Here is a 21,454-nt window from a genome sequence, read left to right as displayed (position 1 = left end):
AATGAAATGTACTCACCTTTTACCTAGACTAAATGTACTAACATTACCTTGTTGGAATACCTTTTGTAACAGTGCATTTAAATGACCTTACCTGTGGTTTTCTGTTTCACCTCCTGCAACTGGTCAAATAAAACAAACTGAGTCTGGTCCAGGTCCTGGTCCTTTAAGTGTGGACACCTCACAATGACTAGAACACTTGACACTGAAAACCAGATGTTTCCATACACCATATAAAAAGACACACTGTCTGACATTAAATCAGAATAAAACTTTTCCTGTTTTAGGTCAGTTAGGATTCTTAAATTCCCAAATAATGAGAGAATATTTTTGATTCCTTTCTTCAAAGTCACAAGTGTCCATCCATTATCTTAGTATTTGGCATCATAGCATTTAAACTGTGTGACTTGGGTCAAACATTTTGTTTTTCCCACACTTTGCTGGAGTTTTGTCCCATTTCTGCTGATGGAACTGAGTCAGATTGATGTCTTCAGATGTTGCTTCAATATTTCCACATCATGTTCTTTCCTCATGAAGCCATCTATTTTCTGACATGCACCAGACCCTCCTGCAGCCAAACAACCCCACAACATGATGCTCCCACCTCCGTACTTCACAGATAGGTTGTTTTAAGCTTCCTCCTTTTACCTAAAAATGTAACGATGGTCATTATGGCCAAACAGTTTAATTTTAGTTTCATCAGACTACACGACAACAAAAGTTAAGGTTTTTGTCTGTTTTCATTTACAAACTGTAATCTGGCTTCTTATGTTGTTTTGGGAGTAGTGACTTCTTCCTCACTGAGTTTCCTTTCAGCCCATGTTGATTCAGGACTCGTTTCTCTGTGGGTAATGACACGCTCCTAAACAGACTCCTTTTGATAAGGAGCAGTGACTCTACTCCGAGCTCGTTCTGAGTATCTCTCCTCATCACCCTATCCGTGAGGGTGAGTCCAGCCACTTTGCAAAGGAAGCTCATTTCAGCAGCTTGTATTTGATATCTCGTTCTTTTGTTGATTACCCATAGCTCGTGACCGTAGGGAAGGATTGGAATGTGGATCGATGGGTAAATTGAGACCTTTAGCTTTCGGCTCAGCTTTTTCTCTAAAACAACAGATCAGTACAGGGTCTGCACCACTGCAGATACCATTCCAATCCTTATCATCCTCCCACTTTGTTCTATTCCCACTCAAGTATTAGACCTCGAGATACTTGACCTCTTCTACGAGGGGCAGTGGACCATTCCCAATCTGGAGTTGGCGACCCACCCTCTTCCTGATGAGAACCATGACTTCAGACCTGGAGATGCTGATTTTCCTCTCAGCTGCAAACTGCTCCAGTGCCTGCTGGAGGTCCCCGGCTCGATGAGGCCAACAGGACCACATCATCTGGAATAAGTTGGATTTATTAATGTGAATATGAATGAAACTCTGTCAGGTAGAGGGATAGAGGGAGTGCATGACCACAGGGAAGCCAAAACACCATGCTTCTAAAGTAAACCTACAGGACACCACAAGAGACGTGGCTGTTAGTAAGTCTTCTCCAAGTCAAGACAGTTTTATATAATAGGTGACAAATACTTTTATTTATGTTCAAGGCCATCATTTCAATGCTTATGCTTAATTAAAATACTGTGGAAAAAAAATATGATAAACAAAGGTGAGTCTAGACATTCATGGCTGGAGGGATTTTACCCGATCCAAGAGAAAAACCGTCATACAGACCTCCTCCCTCTGCACCGTCAGCCCCACCGTCTCTACATGGAGTTATTTCCCTCAGATTCCCAATGTCCCAGTAATTAATGTCCACAGACATTTGTTGCATCTTCAGCTTTAACAACTACGAGATTTCCATTGACAACAGTGCGGCACTTCTGTTGTGACAGGAAATGGAAACAACAGATTTAGGAATGTGTACAGAGTGAAGAAAATATAAATTAAAATAAGTTCAGAAGGTGTTGGAGAATCTTGTGTTGCAGAATCCCATCGGAGCCCCTGTGACTCATCCAACCGAGTCACTCTGAGATACACAAAACCCACATTCATCTGCTTTACATACAGTAGCTAATAATCCTCTCAGTGGTTCACAAAAGTATATCAAGTGTAAACAAAGTTGTCTTTTTTTTACTCAGTGTAGCAGGTTATATAACACAGCTGTCATTATAAGTCAGACACTGAATCCATGTGTCCTGAGCACCGGTCCTTCCTCCTCCAGAAACAACCCGCTGAGACGCTTCCTGCGCCTCGGTTCAAGTCTTCACTGAGCACACAAAGCAGTGACCCCTGCCGCTCCCGCAGTCTCTGATTTGCCACTTGGCTCTTCTCCACACCAGGACGCACTTTCTGCTGGAGCGGGGGGGCGTCTTCCTCCAGTTGGTGTAGCTGACGGGCTCGCCGTCGGCCCACTCCCACCGCCCTCGGCCCTCCCTGTCGTTCAGGCCTTAAACGGCGAAGGAACTGTTAGTCTTTTTGTTTCAGTCAAAATATTGATCTAGGTTATATGGTGCCACGTCACAATAAGAGCCCCTTCATAAAGGATTTATTACTGTGTTATAAATAGTTTGTTCATGGGATTGTAAACACTTATTAACAAATTACCAATCATTTATAAAACATTGTTTACACACTGAAGCAGGCTCACTATTTGGCAAGATCAAGTGCTGTGTTTTTATTCATTCAGGTCAATATAAACGTTGCTCACCTTACATTTTTGAACTTAACTTTATATACCAAAACATACTCCGTATGTACAAACGCTCATAGTGTTTCCATGCAGGTAACTTACTTGTTCTGCACTTGATCTTGCCAAATAGTGAGCTTGTTTCAGTCTATGAAGAGGGTTTTATAAGTGATTGGTAAGGTTTCATAAAGTGTTTCCAAACTCATGATTAACGGATCAATAACGCATTAACAAATCCTTTCTAAAGAGGATTTGTTTATTGTTTATTGTGAAGCTGTATCAGTTACATCTCAGCAAGCAGTTCTAATACAATCATGTCTTAATTTTACTGTTTAAATACAATTAGAAGCTTTTAAAGAGTAGATGAGTTGGCATTTACACTGAGCAGAGCAGCAGCTGGAGTTAAATCTTTGAAACTCTGATATTTTTATATCTAAATGCCTTTATATATCTTCTTTTCTAAAAATGACCTGTATATGTGTGAACGGGCTTGTTTCAGAGGGGAGCAGGTAATGAAGACTGGAAACCAGTCAGGTACGAAACATCATTAGAACAATCTTCCTATTCAGATTTGGAATAAAAGCCACAAAACTGTGAACTGGTGTTTCAACCCTCACCTAGCCAGAAGGGCTTTCTTCCACTGAAGTCCCACAGCCAGTCCATGTCGCCTTTGGAGGAAACACTTGCAAGAGATCCCTTGTATCTGATATCGGAAGGAGAACAGGTTACATTAACTGGTTATACCAACAACTAACCCAAGCTGGAACGATCATGTATCCAAATTTCTTGCTAGATCTTGTGTGTGCGTGTGTGAAAAGTCTGTATGTCCTCACACACAGACTGTAAAACTGTACCTCTCCCTGCAGGCCCTGTTTGCAGCTCTCCACGTGACCTTGTGCTCAGTACTGAGAACGTAACAGTGTCCACCATAGAAGGTCCAGCCCCGAGGACACAGCTGAGCACTCACCATCTGTGGAAATGTGCAAAACATGTTGGCATTTGTTGGCAAACTTGAATTCTAATCCTGATTATCTTCTTAACCCCCCCTTAATATGCTCCAACTGAGTCACAAGCTAACATACTGCAGAAATCATTGCTAATTCAAAGACAATTAACTTGATGATATTATGCGTGCTTCATTAGAGGCAGATCTTCCTTCAGAGGTCAGTACCTGATCAGTTGGTGCCCACAGTTTCCAGGACACACCGTCGCAGAGAAAGAGTTGCTTGGTGGTTTGGTTGAAATGCAGGAGTCCCATCAGTTCCGGCACACACGGTTTGGGATCTGAGTTATCATCTGCTGCCTTCAGGTCACGGAGCAAAAATACAAATTAAGCTGTGTGCTGTTTTAACTAGAAGGCAACAACCTTGGTCTGTTTCATGCCATCTAGACAGACAGCCAAGATTTAAGAATAATCTACTGTCATTTTGTATCCAACTGGTACAAAATGAGAACCTCTGCATTAAAAAGTGGGGGTACGATTTTGCAAAGGGATAATTGGACCAACACCCCAACAGAATCCACCCCTTCAAAAAGACACTGATTATCCTGATTGATAATTAAAATACCAAGATGGATGGTTCCAGGGATATACTGTACACTGAACATTTGAACATTTTCTAGCAGCACGGATATTTACAACTCACATGTTCCTTAGCGAGTCCATTTCTTTGTAGTTTTGGAACTTTAAGAGGAGGATCTGCCATTTTTCCAGGAGGAACACCAGGAGGGTGCTGGAGCTGTGGCCCTCTGCTGACCACCCGGATGTTTGCCTTTCTGTTCTTCTTGAATGGGAAGGTGTCGTCCTCCACTTGTACTTGTGTAATTCCATGGTACTGAAATTGAGCAAACAGTGAAAAGAAGTTTTTGTTTTTAGCCAGCAGAGCTGGAAAGCTGGAATTAGTTGCTGCAGCTTCTTACCGTGTAAACAATGTCTGTTCCATTGTGAAACACTGATGAGGGGGCAATCTGAAAAACAAAACAGGATATTTCTATGTCCTGTTTTATAGAGCAAAGTTACTAATAATGAACTTACATGGTGATACTTAAATACTTACAGATATGGGATTGGTCACAACTCTTAGTTTCTTTCTTGGGAGCCTTTCCCTGGACACGGAGATGCTGTTTCCTCGTGTCCATACGACAGTTTCTGTGCCAAGGGGGAGTTTCTCCAGCTGAATGGATCCGTGCTGAGGATAAGTGTCTGACCTAATCTCTTTTCCTCCAAGCAGAGGGGTCTGAGAATCCTGGTTTAGCCTGCACTGCCCTGAGTTGTTCAAGTTTCAAAAAGTTCTTCTGGTTAGGGTTTATATTGCAAAAAAACAAAACAAAACAACCTCATAATTTTATGGAGAAAAAACACAATTCTACCTGAGTCTCTGATGGTGAGTTCAGCCTTGTTGATGCTTTTAATCACTGTGGCTTCAGGAGAGACTAGCTGTACCTCACAGTGCTCGTCCGCCTCCTCAATGTGGTCCTGAATGAGCTCCAGTTGCCACCTCCGCTTTGACACGCCTACATGGACAACAAAATTGTGTTGAATCGGCCATTGTTTGAGAGCTCTGACCTCTTTCTGTAAGAGTTAAAACCCCTAGTGAATCTCTGCACCTACCAAAGTTGTATTTTTTCTGATGTAAACACATTTATGTATCAAGACATAAAAAATGTGTTTTCACTCTTTAAAATGACTTATTGTTAACTTCAGATGAACAAAACACACAGGATTACTACACATGAAATAGCACACCTTGAAGTATTCATCTTCCACATGTCCTCCTTGAGATGCTGAGGACTGTGGACATTGTGGAGCTGTCATGTTTGATATGCCCCTTTAATGTCACATGGAGAACCATCGCAACACCAGCAGGTTGGTGGTCCCAATATTGAAAAATGGGAATGAGTGTGTGTTCCAACTATCAAGGGGATCACACATCACAGCCAGGGAGGCTCCAGCCAATTGTTGAACCTGAAATCCAAAGGGAAGAGTGGGGCTTTCGCCCAGGATGTGGCTGAGCAGACCAGAACTTTACCCTTGTGCTGCTAAGAGGGTTATGAGAGTTTGACTGTGTACTCTACATGTGTTTGTGGATCTGTATAAGGCATATGACCATGTTGTTCCTTGAGGCTTTCTGTGGACAGTGCTGCAGGAGTATGAGGTGTTGGAGTCACTTCTAAGTTCTAGCCGGTCCATGTCTAATATGAACAACAGCAGTCCTGCATCCTCGGCACAAAGAGACGCTCATTCCTGATGCGAGCTGGAGTCCACCAGAGCTGCCACTTGTCTCCAATCCTGTGTGTGGTGTTCATAAACAAGATCTCAAGGTGCAGTCATGGAGTGGAGGGTGTCTGGTTTTAGAACCTTAGGGTCTTGTCTCTGCTTTTTGTAGATGATGTGTTTCTCTTGGTGTCTTCAGGCCCTGACCTTCAGCGTGCACTGGGCAGCTGTCTCAGGTGCAGGAGTTCATGTACCTCAGTGTCTTGTTCAAGAGTGATGGTAAGATGGAGCAGGGGACGGATCAACGGATTGGGGGTCATCCTCAGTAATGAGGGGGTTGCTTTGATCTGTTGTGGTGAAGACTGAGCTGGTATGAGGTGTTTGTGCTGTTTGGGTACTCTTACAAGCTATTATTAATAATTTAAATAACATATAGTTCTGAGCCCTGATATGTCACATAAACATTGATGTTTTTACATTTGTTGTGGCAGATAAGATGTACTGATAGGTCTTCTGAGACGTCCTCATCAGTTGGTAAAAGAAGACATTTAGAATATGTCCGTTCACAGTTTGATGCCCAGGCAGATAGCAGGTTGGAGATATTCTGCTGCTTAAATTTGTCTTATCCCTGGGATTTTATGATCAATATTTCTTTGTAAAAAATTGATTGAAATCAACAAGCTGGGTTTCCTGTCTCTCCTATGTTTTCTGACACACCAACCTTCATCATACTTGTTCTGATAAACAGACCCTCTCTAGTATTTTTAAAAGCATCACAGAAATGTTTGACCATTGATATACCTGGATCAAACTGGATGAGAGCTGAGGGGTTCACAAGGAAGTCTTTTCCGGCAGTCGCAGTCCCCTCTTTTACCTGAACAAAAGGAAGTTGCAGAAATTTGTGTTATATGTGAAAAGTACGAGATTAATTTTAAACCAGTTAAACATAATTAGGGCTCAAGCTCATCCGGTTCAGTAAGAAATAACTTTTAGACCTTGACAGTGACATATGATGACTCAGCTAAGTTCCCTTTTCGAGTAATGTCCAATGAGATGGTTCCCTGCTCCTCACAGGCCGAGACCTCAGCCTGAGAAAGCTCCACACTGGACCACTTGAACTCAAGTCTGCAAACACAAAGCAGAGACATGAAGAAAACAAAACCTGCAAATCAAAATAATTAAAATAAACTGGTAAACGCATCACTGTCTTGTCTCACGTGTGAGCAGGCCCTAAATTGCTCAGAGCATCGGAGACTCTGAACTGTAGGCTGTCAGAGAGAGACTCCCTGCCCGGGTCGATGATATAAACTATAGTTCTTTTGTTGAGCTCCACCTGAGAGAAACGCTGTGACACAAACCTTCCTGTAAGAGCAAAGCAATAAATTTGGTTTTTTACCACTTCAAATTAAGATGCAGTAGAGATTGAAATAAACGCAGTAATCATCTTGACCTGTGGTAATGTTTTCAAGGTAGCCAAAATGAGGTGGACGAACAATGGAAAATATTAGCTCCTCATCACTGCTGTCATCGTCGTGAGCCTTCAGCTCCCGGGATGACAGGAAGATCCCATATCGGCCATCTGCTAAAAGCTCTGCTTTCCAAAGAGGGAGCAGCTTCTTAACTTCAGGAGATGACTTATCCAGAAGCTTGATCTGAAAATACAGCCGGCTTCATCAAAGAGGACTTTGTCGAAAGTTGCATAAATAGTACCACTGTGTGCTATACAGTGTGAGAACAAGGACACAATCCGAAAACCACTGCATCCACGGTCACTCACCTGAATCGTGAAGAACACAGGTTCTGTTTGTAACCGTCCATCCAGCAGGAAGCCCCGAGATGAGCTGTCGGCGGCCGTGAAAGCAAATCGATCGATCTGCGATGGGCCCCCGTCGTGTTTGTATGTCACGTCCAGCTCCTTTATGTCTCTCAGGGTGAAGTTTGAGCCAGCTGTCAGGGTGGTGCCTGCTAAAACCAGGCTGCCATACTGCGGAGGCTGTCGGAGGACAAAGGTCAGGGCACTGGGTGGAGTGTCCGGGTCCGACAAGAACAGGCAATCAGGACCAAGGATCATGGCGGAGCCTTGTGGGACCGTAAGACCATTGTTGGAGGTCAGAGTTGGCAGGATGTGATCCACCATTTCCACTAGAACCTCAAAGCTTCCATTTCGACTAGTTTTACCATTGCTGACAACAAACCTATAAAAACATGCAACAAACTGGGCGTTAGCTCATAGCATGATTTCAGTCACGTTATAGAGATTTTGGAAATCTTTGTGGCACGAGGGAAATAGGACTACCGGGCCATTTTTAGGCACTTTGGCACCCTTCAGTTCTTCAGAAATCCTCCAGTTTTTTCATTGTTCTTAGGTTCTTAGGTTTTAGGACTTACTGAAAAGTCTCTGTTGCCTTGGTGGCTCGGTTGTCATGGACATAAGCCACAAGGTTTGCTGCTATGTCCATCTGGCTGAACGTGGAGATGACCAGTCCAGGATGGTTGACGTACTCTACGTGTCCGTGAGCAGGTGGGTTGGTGATGACATACAGAAGCTCCTCTGGTTTGTTGCTACCATCGGTGGCTAACAGCACATCGGTGCTGAGAACAACACGGTCGCCGCGTCTGACATTCACTGGTTTCACAAAGATGGCAATGTTTCCTGGAAACCACAAGACTTAATTATTATAATAACTCAGGTAAGACAAAACATTATGACTAACCCTTGTTAGCCTTCTGCTGTTGCATGCTACCAAAAGTCCTTGCCAAGACATAAATTCTAAAAGAACTGGAAAGGGTTTCTAAAGTATCCAAGACCAAAATCTTTCCAGCAGGGTACAGGGAGGGAAATAAACTTGAACTGAATCAAAAAGAGATGTTAACTAGAGCAGCTTTGTTTTGAAATTGTACCAGTTTGTTTTTTCGTGAACTGACTGTATGTTTTGTCCAACCTAAGGTTACATTCGGTAAGTACATCTTATCTAAATATACAGTATGTCTGGTGAAGATCAAGAAAAGTCCAGTACCCTTTTCTAAATCTTTGATAGAGATCTGGAAATGCTGTGATGGTGATTCATTCTTTCCATCCAGCAAGTGGAAGATGAAGAAGTCTTGTGTTTTAGAAGCATGAAAGCCTGTGTGGACGTAACGTAAAAGGTTCATGTCCACCATATCCTGGCTACAGTTCATCCCAGCTGTCAGCGTCCCCCACAGCTGGCCTTCCTGAGACAAGATAAGCAACAATTAGACTCGTACCACCTTTGTGTGTCATTGAACCTAACACTATTTTAATTTTTTCACATTAAGTTTATATCTTACTAATGAAAAGACAGATGGTAAATAGAAAGAAAGATTAACTGATTGTCACACACCTGAGTGTGTGAAATTTGTTCTCCACACTTGACCCATCCCCTGAGGGAGGGGTGAGCAGCAGCGGTGCCACACTCGGGAATCATTTTGGTGATCTAACCCCCTCCAATTCCAACCCTTAATGTTGGGTGTCAGTGAGTCCCATTTTTATAGTCTTTGGTATGCCCCAGCTGGGGATTGAACCCACAACCTTCCAGCTTCAGGGCGGACACTCTACCACTAGGCCACTAAGCTGGTAGTTATAGTTATTTGAGTGAACTTCCCTTAATTGAAACAAAACATTCTTCCAACTAGGTTTCTTCAAATCAATGTAAAATCAATTAAGTACCACACTTTCATTAAGGCAAACTTTAAAAAAATACTGTTGAGAAGACACAAGTAATCATTTTTCATGAGACAGTACTATAAAGACAAAGTAACATAATGAAGTATTCAGGTTTAAGTACATAAAATGTGCCTCACGGGGGTTATATGTGTTGTTTTTTATTATCATAAGAATAATTTTCCAGGGATAGTCAAATATTAAATGATAGCTGAAAACATAACAAATTCAGCAGCATCCATCCATCCATTCATTCATCCATCAGTCATTTGTCCATCCATCTGTTCAGATGTCAAGCCATTTATTTACTCATCCATATCAGCAATCTGTTTGTTAATCCAGCCATTGTTGAGGCCAAGAATTCTACCCAGCTATCACTTCTTGAGTCATTTGGTTAATTATGAAGTAAAAACAACTACATCATCAATCATCCACTCATCCATCCATCTCTCTGTCTGTCCAATTGTCCATCCATCCATCCATCCATTTCTGCTTAAATTGTTGCACCCCCTGACCCGGTCTTGGATAAGTGGCAGAAAATGGATTAGATGGATGGATGCAATGTGCAAACTTAACGTAATTGTACGTTACATCATTGAAACTGTAGTCAATAATGTCTTGACTTCCTTTAAACCTTATTGAGACTAAATAGATGATTTTGTATCTTGTTTCTATAAAAGCTAAACTAAAATGGAACATATTATCAAAGAATAGGTGTTCTGCTTTGAAATGCTACGACACTGCACCAACCCTAAACTGAAGCAGTCCTTGCGTGGGGACACTCTCAAATATGTACATCAGCTCTGAGGACGGAGTGTCTCCGTCCTCTGCCAACAACGCAACACTGGATATGATCCTGGCCTCTCCTGGCTCCACCGCCAGTCCGTTGTTCCTGAAAGCCATCAAAAGGACATATGGGTCACCTTTTTTCAAGTCACTCATGTGATAACGTAGTTTAAACTGGAACTGTGAAGATGTTAGTCTGACCTGATGACACGAGGCTCTTCGTCGTTCACTGGCACCACTTCAACCATCACCTGTCTCTGGAGCTGATGTTTGCCATCAGTCAGCTGCAGGGTAAAACTATCCTTCATGTTTTCAGAGTCATCGTGCATATACATCAGATCCATACCTGTGGCACAATGGTGGTAAACAAAGGATATAACTTGGATTTAGTCATGACAGATTATAGCTTGAGTCAAAACTACATACTGATGTTTCTTTTTTGGTGAGATCAGAATGTACTGTGATTTTAACCCCTAACACTTATTGTCAAAGTTGTTGGTTTTGCTGTTGTTTTGTTACTTGTATTGGTTTCTGATTTGTGGTTTATTTGTATTTCAGTATTTCTGATGTTTGTAGATCATTTTGTCATTATTTCCTTGTGGCTCAGCCGGATCCCCTCAGCTCTAACTTGTATTCTCACACCTTTGCTCCATCTGTTAATCAGCTCATCTTTCTCTACTCACTAATCACCCATCTAAGCTCCTTGGCTTCATTTGTCAGGTCCTTATTGCACATTCACATTTTGTTCCTGGTCCCGGTTTTTTGTTTATTATTATTATCAAAGAGTTTTAGATTAATCCTGCCTGTCTGTTCTGAGGCCTTTTCAACATTTCTAGGTTTCGTTACACCACCTTATGACAGTAGCACCTGACCAGCATGAGCCCAACAGACAACTACATTACACTTTGGAATATTTTGCTTGGTAGGCTGCTAAGTTAATTCAGGGGAGACTTGGCTGGCAATCAAACTGCCATCCCCAGAATGTGAGACTGTCTGGCCCAGCTCCTTTCTGTGTTCCTCCCCATCCCACCAACAGAGCACCACGTCCCAGCCAAGTTCCATGCCATGGTCCCAGCCAAAGCCAAACTCCACAATGCATCCCTCTGGTCTCTGGTCTCTGTTGACAATGTTGCCATGTTATGTTCTTTTCCCAGAGACGAAGGGGTTCCAGGCAGATGCTCCTTGTACACCTGTTCCCAAGGACCCCTCTCAGTCTCCAGTCTTTGAGAGGGTTTCACTGGCTGTCTTTTTGCCAGGTCCTGTCCTCAAGGGGGTCTCACTGAATGCCTCTCTGCCAGTTCCTTTCCTTAAGATGTTTTGGATCAGCCCTCCACCAAGCCTTTGAGGGTTTGAGCTGTCCTGCTAAACGTCCTCATCTGACAGGCTGCACCTGAACTATTCTTGTCTGCTCCTGTTCCTTTGTTTTGCTACTTCAGACACGGCTAATTACAGACTAGGTGACAAGATTGCAGTACTTTGACCTTTTGCAAAACTCATTCTTTCAAGAAAATAAAAATGTGTTATTTTTAAATGATGTAAAATTACCATTTTTAAGATCTGCCATGGTAAAGTCAAGGATAGGAGATTGCAGACTGGCTTCTCGCCTCTTTGTGAGTTTTCCATCACTGTGGTGGAGGATGTTGCCGTGCTGAGGAGGTCTGACCACGGTGAAAAGCAGGACGTTCTTGGGTACGTCCAGATCCACTGCATGGAGAACAGACAAGTCCAGCTGCTTCATTTCTCCCTCTCGTACCTCTTGACACAAAGAACCCAGTCAGTTTATGTCCATGTGTCCTATGTGAACAAAATCTCGTGACCATCTTCTGGAACAACACTGAGATGGTAAGAACTTACTGTGATGTTGTGAGCCACAAATTCTGGGGTTTCATCATTTGTTGGGTTAATTATGATGTAAAATGGCATGTGGGCAGAGCTGTGCTTGCCATCTGATACACAGAGCATGAACTGATCAGCTGTGGGCTCCATCTTCTGGTGTCTGGACTGGACGTAATTAATATGGGCCTCCATAATGTTTGTGTACAAAAACGAAGCTGTGGACAAAGAAGAAAGACAACAAGTGGAACTATTTCTTTCACCTGTTTTTACAATAATGCAGTGTATGACTATGCTCACTTGTGCTGATGCCTGTGTTGCTTTTCTCAAAGCCCGGACTGGGGAGGATATTTTCTATGTAACCAAACTGTGGAGGAGAAATCAGACTGACCACAAGCTCATCCAAGGCTGTGTCCGTGTCAGAGGCCTTCAAATGAGACACTGTTATTGGGGCAGTCCCACCTTCATCCACCATAAAGATGTCACCTGTGAACAAGTAGGAACAAATAATCCATTGCCCTAAACATGGTTATCCACTGTAGTTAATCCAAATATTGAACAAATACTGACAAATAACATATTTTACTGCCAGACAAGGTATGTTAGCCATTATTCCATCCTTACACATCCTCCAACCCTCAATAACCCCACTACACATTAGCCTACACAAAATATATCCAAATATTCTCTGTAGCTGTCTTTAGCCCACCTGTTTCCAGTGAAGGGGGTTGGCTATCAACAGGAAACACTGTTATGTGGAGATCGTATACAGGCAGGCTGTCCCGGAGACGAGTCGTGTCCTCACTCCTGGTGTTTCCCCCGCTGCAGCATAAAGCGGAGGTCTCCGTCTCGCCATCAGAAATTACAAAGGTGATGGTGTCTTGGCGTGGAATGAGTCCGATCTCCAGTCCTAAAACAATCAAAGCAACCACTTTCAGAGACAAATTCTACTCTATGGCGGTGTACAGTTGCAGCCCTTTGCTTCCCCAGTACGTCTACAGAGATAACTAACTCATGTCTTTGTTTAGGTAGTTATTTGTATTCCATAGACTGGAGCTCCCTGGCCCAAATAAATAAGGTTAGCTTAGTCTACTTTTATTTTTACCTGTGTGTCTGTAAGAGATGATCCCTGTAGTGACGTCTGCTTGGACGAAGCGGTCGACCACAACACCATTTCGCAGCACCACACCATAATAGGGCTGGCGGGCTATTAGGAAGGCTAGGCTGCTGTTGTCACTGTCAGCATCAGTGGCATAGATATACTCTGCAGTGATGATCATTTCTTGTCCTTCCGCACATCTGAGAACTGGCTTCAAACCATCAATCATCACTGGAACCTCATCGTTGATGGGAGTTACCTGCAATTATATTGTTTTATCTTTGTGCAAATTGGTGGCAGGTTAGTATAAAACAAAACAGGAATAAACTGCACAAGTACTGAGAAATTTGTGTTGGATTGGTTATTTCTTTTGTTGTAACAAAACCTCTTGGCAATAAATGTTATCATCATTGGAACACCTGTTTAACAGATATTAACTTTTGGAAAGTAAAGACAGAAAAACAAACTACTATTGTCAGAAGGAAGGCATTAAGATACCAAGTTGTATACAGCAATCTACGATTTGTCAGCTGGTAGCTTCACTATGAAGTGAAAAGTAAAAACAGCATATTGTACTGTTTTTCCCATCCCATCAGAACTGTAAACAGCGTCTTGCAGGAGAAATTGGCATACATACAGCTCTTGTCTCCCTCTGCTGCTGCTGCAGATCATTACCAGGAAACATTTCCACACAGATGATTTGAATCAAACAGGAAAGTCTTTAAGTTTCTGTGTGTTTCTCTGAAACAACCATTCATTCCTTGTTTGAGTTTGAGTACTTTACATAGTATCTTCCTCTGCTTCTTTTCTGTCATCGCTGTTAGCAAAATGTAGCCTGTGACTAATGCATTCGTCCTAGTTCACTCTATCTCTCCAAATTATCTGTACTGTGACAGTTTTGTATGAATGTACCGTCACACCCCATTACCATTTCATATTATTTTTTGGGTCACGTCCTGAAATTGTACTCACATTTATGAGCAGAGTAAAACGAGCTGAATTGGTGCCATCTGTTGCCATAAATTCAACGGTATCTTCTGTAGTTTCTGAGTTATCATGGGTGTACCTGAACAAACGAAGAACAAAAAACAAATGTTTCACTAGTATTAAGACATTCTTTCTCTCAGATCCTAAAAACATTGCAGGATAAACACTTTTTTCTAAAATTCAAACATTGGTTTAACTAGGAGATTGGGATACCTAAATCAAAACATAGTATTGGTGCTTAAACCTAACTAAACAGCGAATGGAATAAAGAGAACTCTACTACATGAGAGAGTTGATCAGTTGTATTAAATCCTCAAGGTTATGCAACATCTCATAAGGTCCAAAAGAAGCCATTCAAAAGACATAGTCCCAACCATTTTGTCTGGTTAGCTTTTTTTAAATCCCAAACTCTAATATGACATCGATAAAGAAATCAAGCAGTATGTCTGACCTAACTTTAAGGCTTTTCAGGTCTTGCAGATCAAAGGTCTGGCCTGCTGTAAGTGGATAGCCACTGAGGAGCAGAGCCCCGTGCTCTGGTTCCTTTTGAAGCTCCACCTGCAAGGCGTCTTGTGCAGAGTCTACATCTGACATGTGCAAGTGTTCAGGGCCCAGCAAGCACTCCCCTCCCTCATCTACAGTCAAAGAGTTGGTGATGACCTGAAACAAAACATATCCACATATTTCCTTCATACGCACAATCCCACGGACAATAAATGAGAAGGGAAAGAGGCAACTGTGGTTTCCACCTGTGGTGGCTGGTTGTCCACTGGGACTATAGTGATGTTAAAGCAGATCCCAGGGACCGTTTTACCCAGATGATTGGTTACAGATAGAACAAACTGGACAGATTTAGGGTTGGGACCGATGTCCGTGACTGGAGGCATGTAGGCGACTTTCATGAAGTTCACTGCATGCTGAAAACAGAACAAATTATACAAACTGGTTGAGTTTCGAGTGAACAGTACCACATGCATTGATGACTAATAAAGACAAAGGAAAAAAAAAGATTTACTTGTGTAAAGAGTCTCAAAACTGGTGCGTTGGAGTCTTTGGTAAATTTGGGGATGCTGTCAACAAGAAATAACCTCCCTGCATCTGGATTGCTGCTCGGTAAGACAATAACCCAAACTTCAGAGGGGATGCTTTCTTAACCATGTCTTGTAAGGTGAGTAATACTAACCTGTGAGGACCAGTGAAGAAAGGTGGAGTAGTAACTGTGTATGTGAGCTCACTGTCTGGAGACTCCTGGTCTACAAAGTGGAGCTGCTGCCGTGTAATATAGACCACTTCGGTTTCTTTAATCACAAGACACCGACTGGAACCAGGAACCTCTTTAGGGGGTTGGTCTGGAACAGGTTCTATGTGCACTATCACCATCTGAAGACACCGATACACAAAACTGAATCAGTTATCAACGACAAACCTTTATAGTTATACTGCACCATATTCATATGTTGTGTATAAAGTTTCAGTATTTAACAGTAGGGAAAATTCCAAGTACAAAACACAGACAAAGAATGTTGTTTTGTCAAGTGATTTACTGAATCTACTTAACATGTTGGCAACATTTTTTGTAGGAATGCTTTTTTATCTGTACACTATTTCAAACCAGAGTAAATCTATCCATTGTCTTTATGTGCTTGGTCCTGTGTATTGTCAGAGGGAACAGGTATCTCCAGTGATCATTGTACAAGAGGTGGGTTTCACCCAGGACAGGTTGCCAATTCATCACAGGACCACATTAAGACAATCAACTATTCACACTCACACCTAGGGTCAATTTAGAGTAGCCAGTTAATTTAACGTGCATTTTTTTTAACTGTGAGAAAAAACAGACTATCTGCAGAAAAATAAAACATTCATGGGGAGAACATGCCCATCCTATGCAGAAAGGCTCCAGCCAGGAGTCACACCCAGGTCCTTTTTGCTAAAAAGCAACAATCCAAAGGTCATAAGGTTTCACCCTGCTGCAATGTGAAAGATCAGCCAGTGCTTGGATGGTCTTGGCAGGGTCTTGGTGAGGTCTTGGGGAGGTCTTCAGGGTGTTTTAAGAACACCCCATTATTCGTGAGAGAACAAGATAGGTTCACAGCCATTTTGATTATGCACAAAACCTCCTTAGCCAGGTAATGGCAGTTTATTATCATGGTGGCAATGTTTCAGGGTCCTGGGTGGAGTATGGGGAAGGGTGGTGGCAGTGGTGATCGCGACCCTTAACTCTTGTTGGCACTGGCTTCCATAGCTAACTCATTTCTGTGTGGAGTTAATGCAGCTGAGTCGAAGTTTGATCAGTAAACATTTTATGAATGTTTACTACGACTCAGCGGGAAGTTCAATGCATGTGTTGGGTTTCAAAACTGTCTATGTGACACAACTGAAAGTCAGAGGGTTTAATGCAGTTCAAGGTAACTCGCACAGCAGCGCCAGCTTCTGGCGCCCTACAATCTCTGTGTTATGGTTAAGATGTCCTCTGCCTCAGCTATATGTTATCATGTGTTTACACTATGGACTGGACCGGCTCTGGCTGGCTCAGTCCACACCCTTTGCTTTCTCTTAATAAAAAAGATAGCTCATGCAGAGGTCAGAGCTTCCCGGACAGCTGCCTAAGGAAGAGCTGCTGTTTTGAAACTTCTCCTTTTGCAAAAGTTGTCAGAAACAAACAATCCTCTCCGTGTGGTTTCTTTTATCAGGTTGAGTGAAATAAATACCCAACAGCATGCTTAGAGCATTATACACACTCGTGGTGGACTTTTGGCGTAAATTTGACGCCATGCACCTCAGCATTTTTCTAATCATGTATAGCTCTAATGCTATCACGTTAAACAGTAAACCTTTTGTGTCCATACAGGTGTCTTGCCGGTACTCACTTGAGGTTCTGACAGGTTGGGGGGATCATGGAAATCAGACAGCACCACCTCAAATGAGTCATCAAACACCTCGCTCCCAAAGTGTCTATAGTAAATTATAGAGTGCGTAAGGTCCTTCTGGAGAAAGTGGCTCACTGGATAACCTAATTAAGACAAACATAAGCATGACATCAACAAAAATCGAGAGTATGACAACAGAGGACAAAAACAGGCCCATTCCCTGACCTGTCAACCCTGATCCTGGGAATTTCATAACCTCTCCTGCCTGCGGGGGGCGGGTGATGTTAAAGAGGACGTAGTCATCAGTGGAGTCCATGTCTGAAGCCTGGAGGATGGAGCCTCTCAGCAAAGCTGTCTGTCCCTCTGAGACCTCCAGCAGCATGTTCGTTATGAGAAAAGGAGGACTGTCGTCTTTGGGGAGGATCTTGATGGGGAACTTATGTCGGGTCTGATGGTGGCCATCGGTAATGCGGAAGACGATGAAGTCCTTGGTAGAGTCGCTGTCGTCGTGGAGATAACAGACCACACCGGCTTTTATGTCACTGACAGTGAAGGTGAAGCCCTTTCCGCCTGGAGTTTACATAAAGAAATTAAAGCAGGCATGAAATATAACAGTACCCAGCTCCAAGTTCTGATTTAAAACCAAACTTTCAAATGGGTTCAGTTTGAAAGAGGATAAGACTTTGTCCTACAAGTTTTCTTACACGTGGTGTTAACACTGTTAAAGGTAGTATCTCAGTGGACTGTGACTGATGAAGACTAGTTAGCAACGCAAACTTGACTTAAGATTGCGAGTATTTGTGACCAAGCGACTAATTAGCTATGCAACCACATTCTGAATGGCCAAATATGGACAAAGGCATTTTATTTTTGTGTGTAAGGCTTGTAAAACTGTATTCTAGGTCTTGCACATTATTTCATTGCCCACCTCCACCCACATCGTACCGGCCTTGGACCGCTTTGTACCTACCTTGGCAGCCAGCCCCAGGTTGATGATGATTTAATCTACTGGAGTACTCTTTTATAATGAAGACAGGCAGAATTGAACCAGTTTTTTTAAATAGCTATTGTTTATTATGGGCACGATTGTGGACCTGGACATGTTTTCTGTCATGTTTTAAATGCATAGCTTTTTCTGGGAGAAAACCAGAAATTCTTCTCATAACTATAAAGCACAACTTTTCTGTTAATCAGATTTGTTTTCTGTATGAAAGGGCAGGACAAAGGTGAGTATGGAGAAGTCATTTATGCTATATTCTTCAGTGTTTTTGTGAAGTTAAAAGGTGGGCGGTGTGACAATCCTCAAAGCTAAATCCAGTAGCTTCAGTTGTGTTTGAATAAAGCTCTTGAAATATGGTGAAACCTAAATTGTGTCTGTCTTGGTAGTGGTTGTGGTGTTGGTACCTCTTACAGTGAGCTGCCCGTGGTGCAGCCCATCCACAATGATGATTCGAACAGCTTTTATGTTGTCGTTATCCACAATCTGAAGCTGGTCCCACGTTATTGGACGAGACTGACCCTCTAGGAGACTCAGACCTGCACAACAGAAGGCTGTTAGGAAACTTACATGTGTAATAGTTTGTGTATTTTTTTAATCCATGGCTTATTGTGGGTGAAATTAAAAATATCTGAGCACTAAATTTGATGGCATCTTTACAATTTTGGACACATGAACTTTTATTGCTTTCTTTAGTTTGGCCACTAGGGGGCAGTAGAAGCCTCAAAGTGTGGTGGGTGTGTATTGTTGTCCACTGCACAAAGGCAAAAAATATTTTCTTGTATGTATTTTAGCAAAATATCTCATGAACCACTGGACATATTTTCAGGAAACATTCAGAAAGTAATCACTGGATGTTCATCTATGACTTAACTTTTGGAGTCAACCCACTTCAAGAACTGATCTTACAAAATCCAAAAACTGTTATAATTCAGTCAGTTTTACAGATATTTAGCTACAATTTGGTGTGGTAATAGCTGATATTGATTCACAATACATACTCCAAGCACCAGAGGGAAACCCTCAGAGCCTTCTACAACCACTGTGGGTGAAACAGAGCAAAAAATGAAACACGTGTGCTTTGGGAGCTGTTAACTCAAGACTGAAGTGAGGTTTGTTAATAACAATATGACTTTAATGTTTAGAGTGTTTTAAAAAGTTGACAGTAACCCACAGAATTTACTGAAGTTTCTGTAGAATTTCACTATGTAATGAAAATAAAATCTGTATTATTGAAACAAACCTAAATGAGTTATTTAATCTTCAATTGTCTCTGTTTATATTTAGAGTAGCTACTATTTCAGTGTAGATATTTGAATTTACAGGTTGTATTTGAATGCATCATTAAGTCATTATACTGTGTACATGTATTCCCACAAAAGGTTGTGTATGAACAATTCTTTATACATTTTTTTCATGTAATCAGAAGCGCAGATTGCATGACTGCATATTTTATCCAAGCTGAAGGACTCGCTGTAATAGTCAAGCATGGCATCCTCCTTGAATGTTACATGTGACCTATGCTTTAAGTCATTAGGACGTACAATATTACCTTACATGTTTTTCTTTCCATCATCAAGACTGACTTTTTTCGCCCTGCCTAGGAGGTTATGTTTTCAGTACCAAATACATAACATGGTTTTGAAGTTTTTAAAGATTACCTAAAAACTAATCAACAGATTTGGATGACATTTTCAGGAAATGTTGGAGTTGTCACAACAAACAAGTGATTACATTTTTCTGGTGATCCAGACAAAGGTGAAGGTCAAAGGTCAATGTCTGGTGTCTGTGTAATGTAGGAATGTCAAACTGCACTGCATGGGATGAGGCTGATCCCTATTGATTTCAAGGTCATGGGGTCAAAAGTCAAGGTCACAGGTGAACCCTTTGTTAAAACCTTGTTTAGGTTTCTTTTTAAATGTCAATTATTTTAAAAGAAAAGATAGAAGTAGCAATTGACCTGTCACTGTAGTGACTGGATGTGGTGAGGTATTTATCCAATTAAAAGATGAATTTGGACCTGTCCTGTTAACAATCTACCAACCCTGAAGACACATAAAATACAGCCTTCTGAGCTGCCTAATACTAAGCAAGACTGATATTTTTACCTCTGACAAGGAGGTAATGTTTTTGGTATGGTATGGTATGGTATGTTTATCCATCCATCTGTTAGCAAGGCTATTTACAAACTAATAAACAGATTTTGATGAAATTTTCAGGAAATGTTGGGGTTCCTCCAAAATCAGATGGTCTCTGATGAAACTGAGATAGACGGACGTGTTTGAGTTAAACTGGTCATAAATAAGTAAAACAGCCAAACCAGTAATTAAAAAGGCAATGAAGCTCTATGTGTGGTTTCCAGTTTTCAAAGGTCATATATAATCAGTCAACAACATTATGTTTGCAACATGACAAAGCTAACTTACCCATATTCCAGGAAACTCTCGGCGCATTTGTGTCTGCATTTCTTACAGAAGTGTGAACGGTCATCGATGGGCTCTTCTCAAAGAAAAAATCATAAACCTCAAATTCCACCTGTTGGGAAAACAAAATTTTAAAAAAGGTTGTGATATCACAAAGTAAACAGTTTATTACACACACAAAAAAAGTTTAATAAAGAGATACGCTACCTCGTAATTCCTACGCTGCGTATGTGAAGAATTTGGAGGTTGATACCCGATAAGCATGTCATTGAGATCAAGCCATGTGAAAGAGAAAATTGGACGCGTATGATCAGAAAGATGGGTGATAAAGCCTTCCTGGGGGGGTTTGGTGATGTTAAAGACAAGCAGCTGTTTGGGGGTTTCCTCGTCTTCGGCGTCTACTGTAGCAGTGGAGAGTGGAGTGAGGATGAACTGGTCTACCTCCAGGATAAACATAGACATGAATGATGGTTTGGGAGCCTGGTTGGGCATCGCACCAGCTATCTGCACCGGAATCCAGGCCTGCTCAGACTAAAGAAAATACAGAATAAATGTTCAGTTCCTGAAGCAAAATAGTAGCAAAAGCACAACTAAAGCAAATCAAACCTTTATCTGAATCAGTGAAGTCATAAAGAAACATAAGATTCCTGATATGATTATGAAAAAACTCAGTTCTAGTGGTGGGGGTTAAAAAAAAAGGGGCAAAAAATCTGTTTAATATATTAGAGAGTTTTGGTCTAACACAACATGTCAAACAAGCAACACACACTCAAGGTCACACACTGGACCTGGTTATCAGTAAGGGTGTGAATATTTCTAATGTCTCTGTAACTGATGTCGCCCTGTTGGATCACTTTGCTGTTATCTTTGACAGTTCTTTATCCGTTA

The 21,454-nt window shown here is 41.8% G+C and overlaps 1 protein-coding gene across 3 annotated transcripts in view; it reads right to left on the bottom strand.

The window, feature by feature from the left end:
* Positions 1 to 1,552: 1,552 nt before the first annotated feature.
* frem1a (Fras1 related extracellular matrix 1a) overlaps positions 1,553 to 21,454 on the bottom strand; it is a 34,157-nt gene continuing 14,255 nt past the window's right edge. The window contains exons 6-37 of one of the 3 annotated variants that reach the window (XM_017430340.3): positions 20,774 to 21,097; positions 20,570 to 20,678; positions 18,551 to 18,682; positions 17,372 to 17,716; positions 17,147 to 17,289; positions 15,460 to 15,656; positions 15,292 to 15,382; positions 15,026 to 15,193; positions 14,728 to 14,936; positions 14,262 to 14,355; positions 13,296 to 13,548; positions 12,900 to 13,100; positions 12,491 to 12,676; positions 12,212 to 12,408; positions 11,903 to 12,110; positions 10,559 to 10,703; positions 10,322 to 10,463; positions 8,907 to 9,102; positions 8,278 to 8,542; positions 7,667 to 8,084; positions 7,340 to 7,541; positions 7,107 to 7,251; positions 6,885 to 7,014; positions 6,691 to 6,763; positions 5,046 to 5,189; positions 4,733 to 4,941; positions 4,596 to 4,643; positions 4,322 to 4,510; positions 3,847 to 3,978; positions 3,530 to 3,645; positions 3,293 to 3,378; positions 1,553 to 2,435 (exon numbers count right to left, since the gene is read on the bottom strand). In XM_017430340.3, coding sequence (XP_017285829.1) covers positions 2,245 to 2,435; positions 3,293 to 3,378; positions 3,530 to 3,645; positions 3,847 to 3,978; positions 4,322 to 4,510; positions 4,596 to 4,643; positions 4,733 to 4,941; positions 5,046 to 5,189; positions 6,691 to 6,763; positions 6,885 to 7,014; positions 7,107 to 7,251; positions 7,340 to 7,541; positions 7,667 to 8,084; positions 8,278 to 8,542; positions 8,907 to 9,102; positions 10,322 to 10,463; positions 10,559 to 10,703; positions 11,903 to 12,110; positions 12,212 to 12,408; positions 12,491 to 12,676; positions 12,900 to 13,100; positions 13,296 to 13,548; positions 14,262 to 14,355; positions 14,728 to 14,936; positions 15,026 to 15,193; positions 15,292 to 15,382; positions 15,460 to 15,656; positions 17,147 to 17,289; positions 17,372 to 17,716; positions 18,551 to 18,682; positions 20,570 to 20,678; positions 20,774 to 21,097 — 5,688 coding nt within the window. In that variant the 3' untranslated portion in view covers positions 1,553 to 2,244. Of the gene's footprint in view, positions 2,436 to 3,292; positions 3,379 to 3,529; positions 3,646 to 3,846; positions 3,979 to 4,321; positions 4,511 to 4,595; positions 4,644 to 4,732; positions 4,942 to 5,045; positions 5,190 to 6,690; positions 6,764 to 6,884; positions 7,015 to 7,106; positions 7,252 to 7,339; positions 7,542 to 7,666; positions 8,085 to 8,277; positions 8,543 to 8,906; positions 9,103 to 10,321; positions 10,464 to 10,558; positions 10,704 to 11,902; positions 12,113 to 12,211; positions 12,409 to 12,490; positions 12,677 to 12,899; positions 13,101 to 13,295; positions 13,549 to 14,261; positions 14,356 to 14,727; positions 14,937 to 15,025; positions 15,194 to 15,291; positions 15,383 to 15,459; positions 15,657 to 17,146; positions 17,290 to 17,371; positions 17,717 to 18,550; positions 18,683 to 20,569; positions 20,679 to 20,773; positions 21,098 to 21,454 lie in introns of those variants that run through there. The other 2 variants (XM_037976392.1, XR_005233350.1) reach the window with 2 other exon arrangements.

The sequence above is a fragment of the Kryptolebias marmoratus genome, linkage group LG7, assembly GCF_001649575.2.
Source record: "Kryptolebias marmoratus isolate JLee-2015 linkage group LG7, ASM164957v2, whole genome shotgun sequence".
In the NCBI taxonomy this organism is placed as follows: domain Eukaryota; kingdom Metazoa; phylum Chordata; class Actinopteri; order Cyprinodontiformes; family Rivulidae; genus Kryptolebias; species Kryptolebias marmoratus.
The sequence above is the reverse complement of the archived record's forward strand: the minus strand, read 5'-3'. Positions and strand labels throughout refer to the sequence as shown.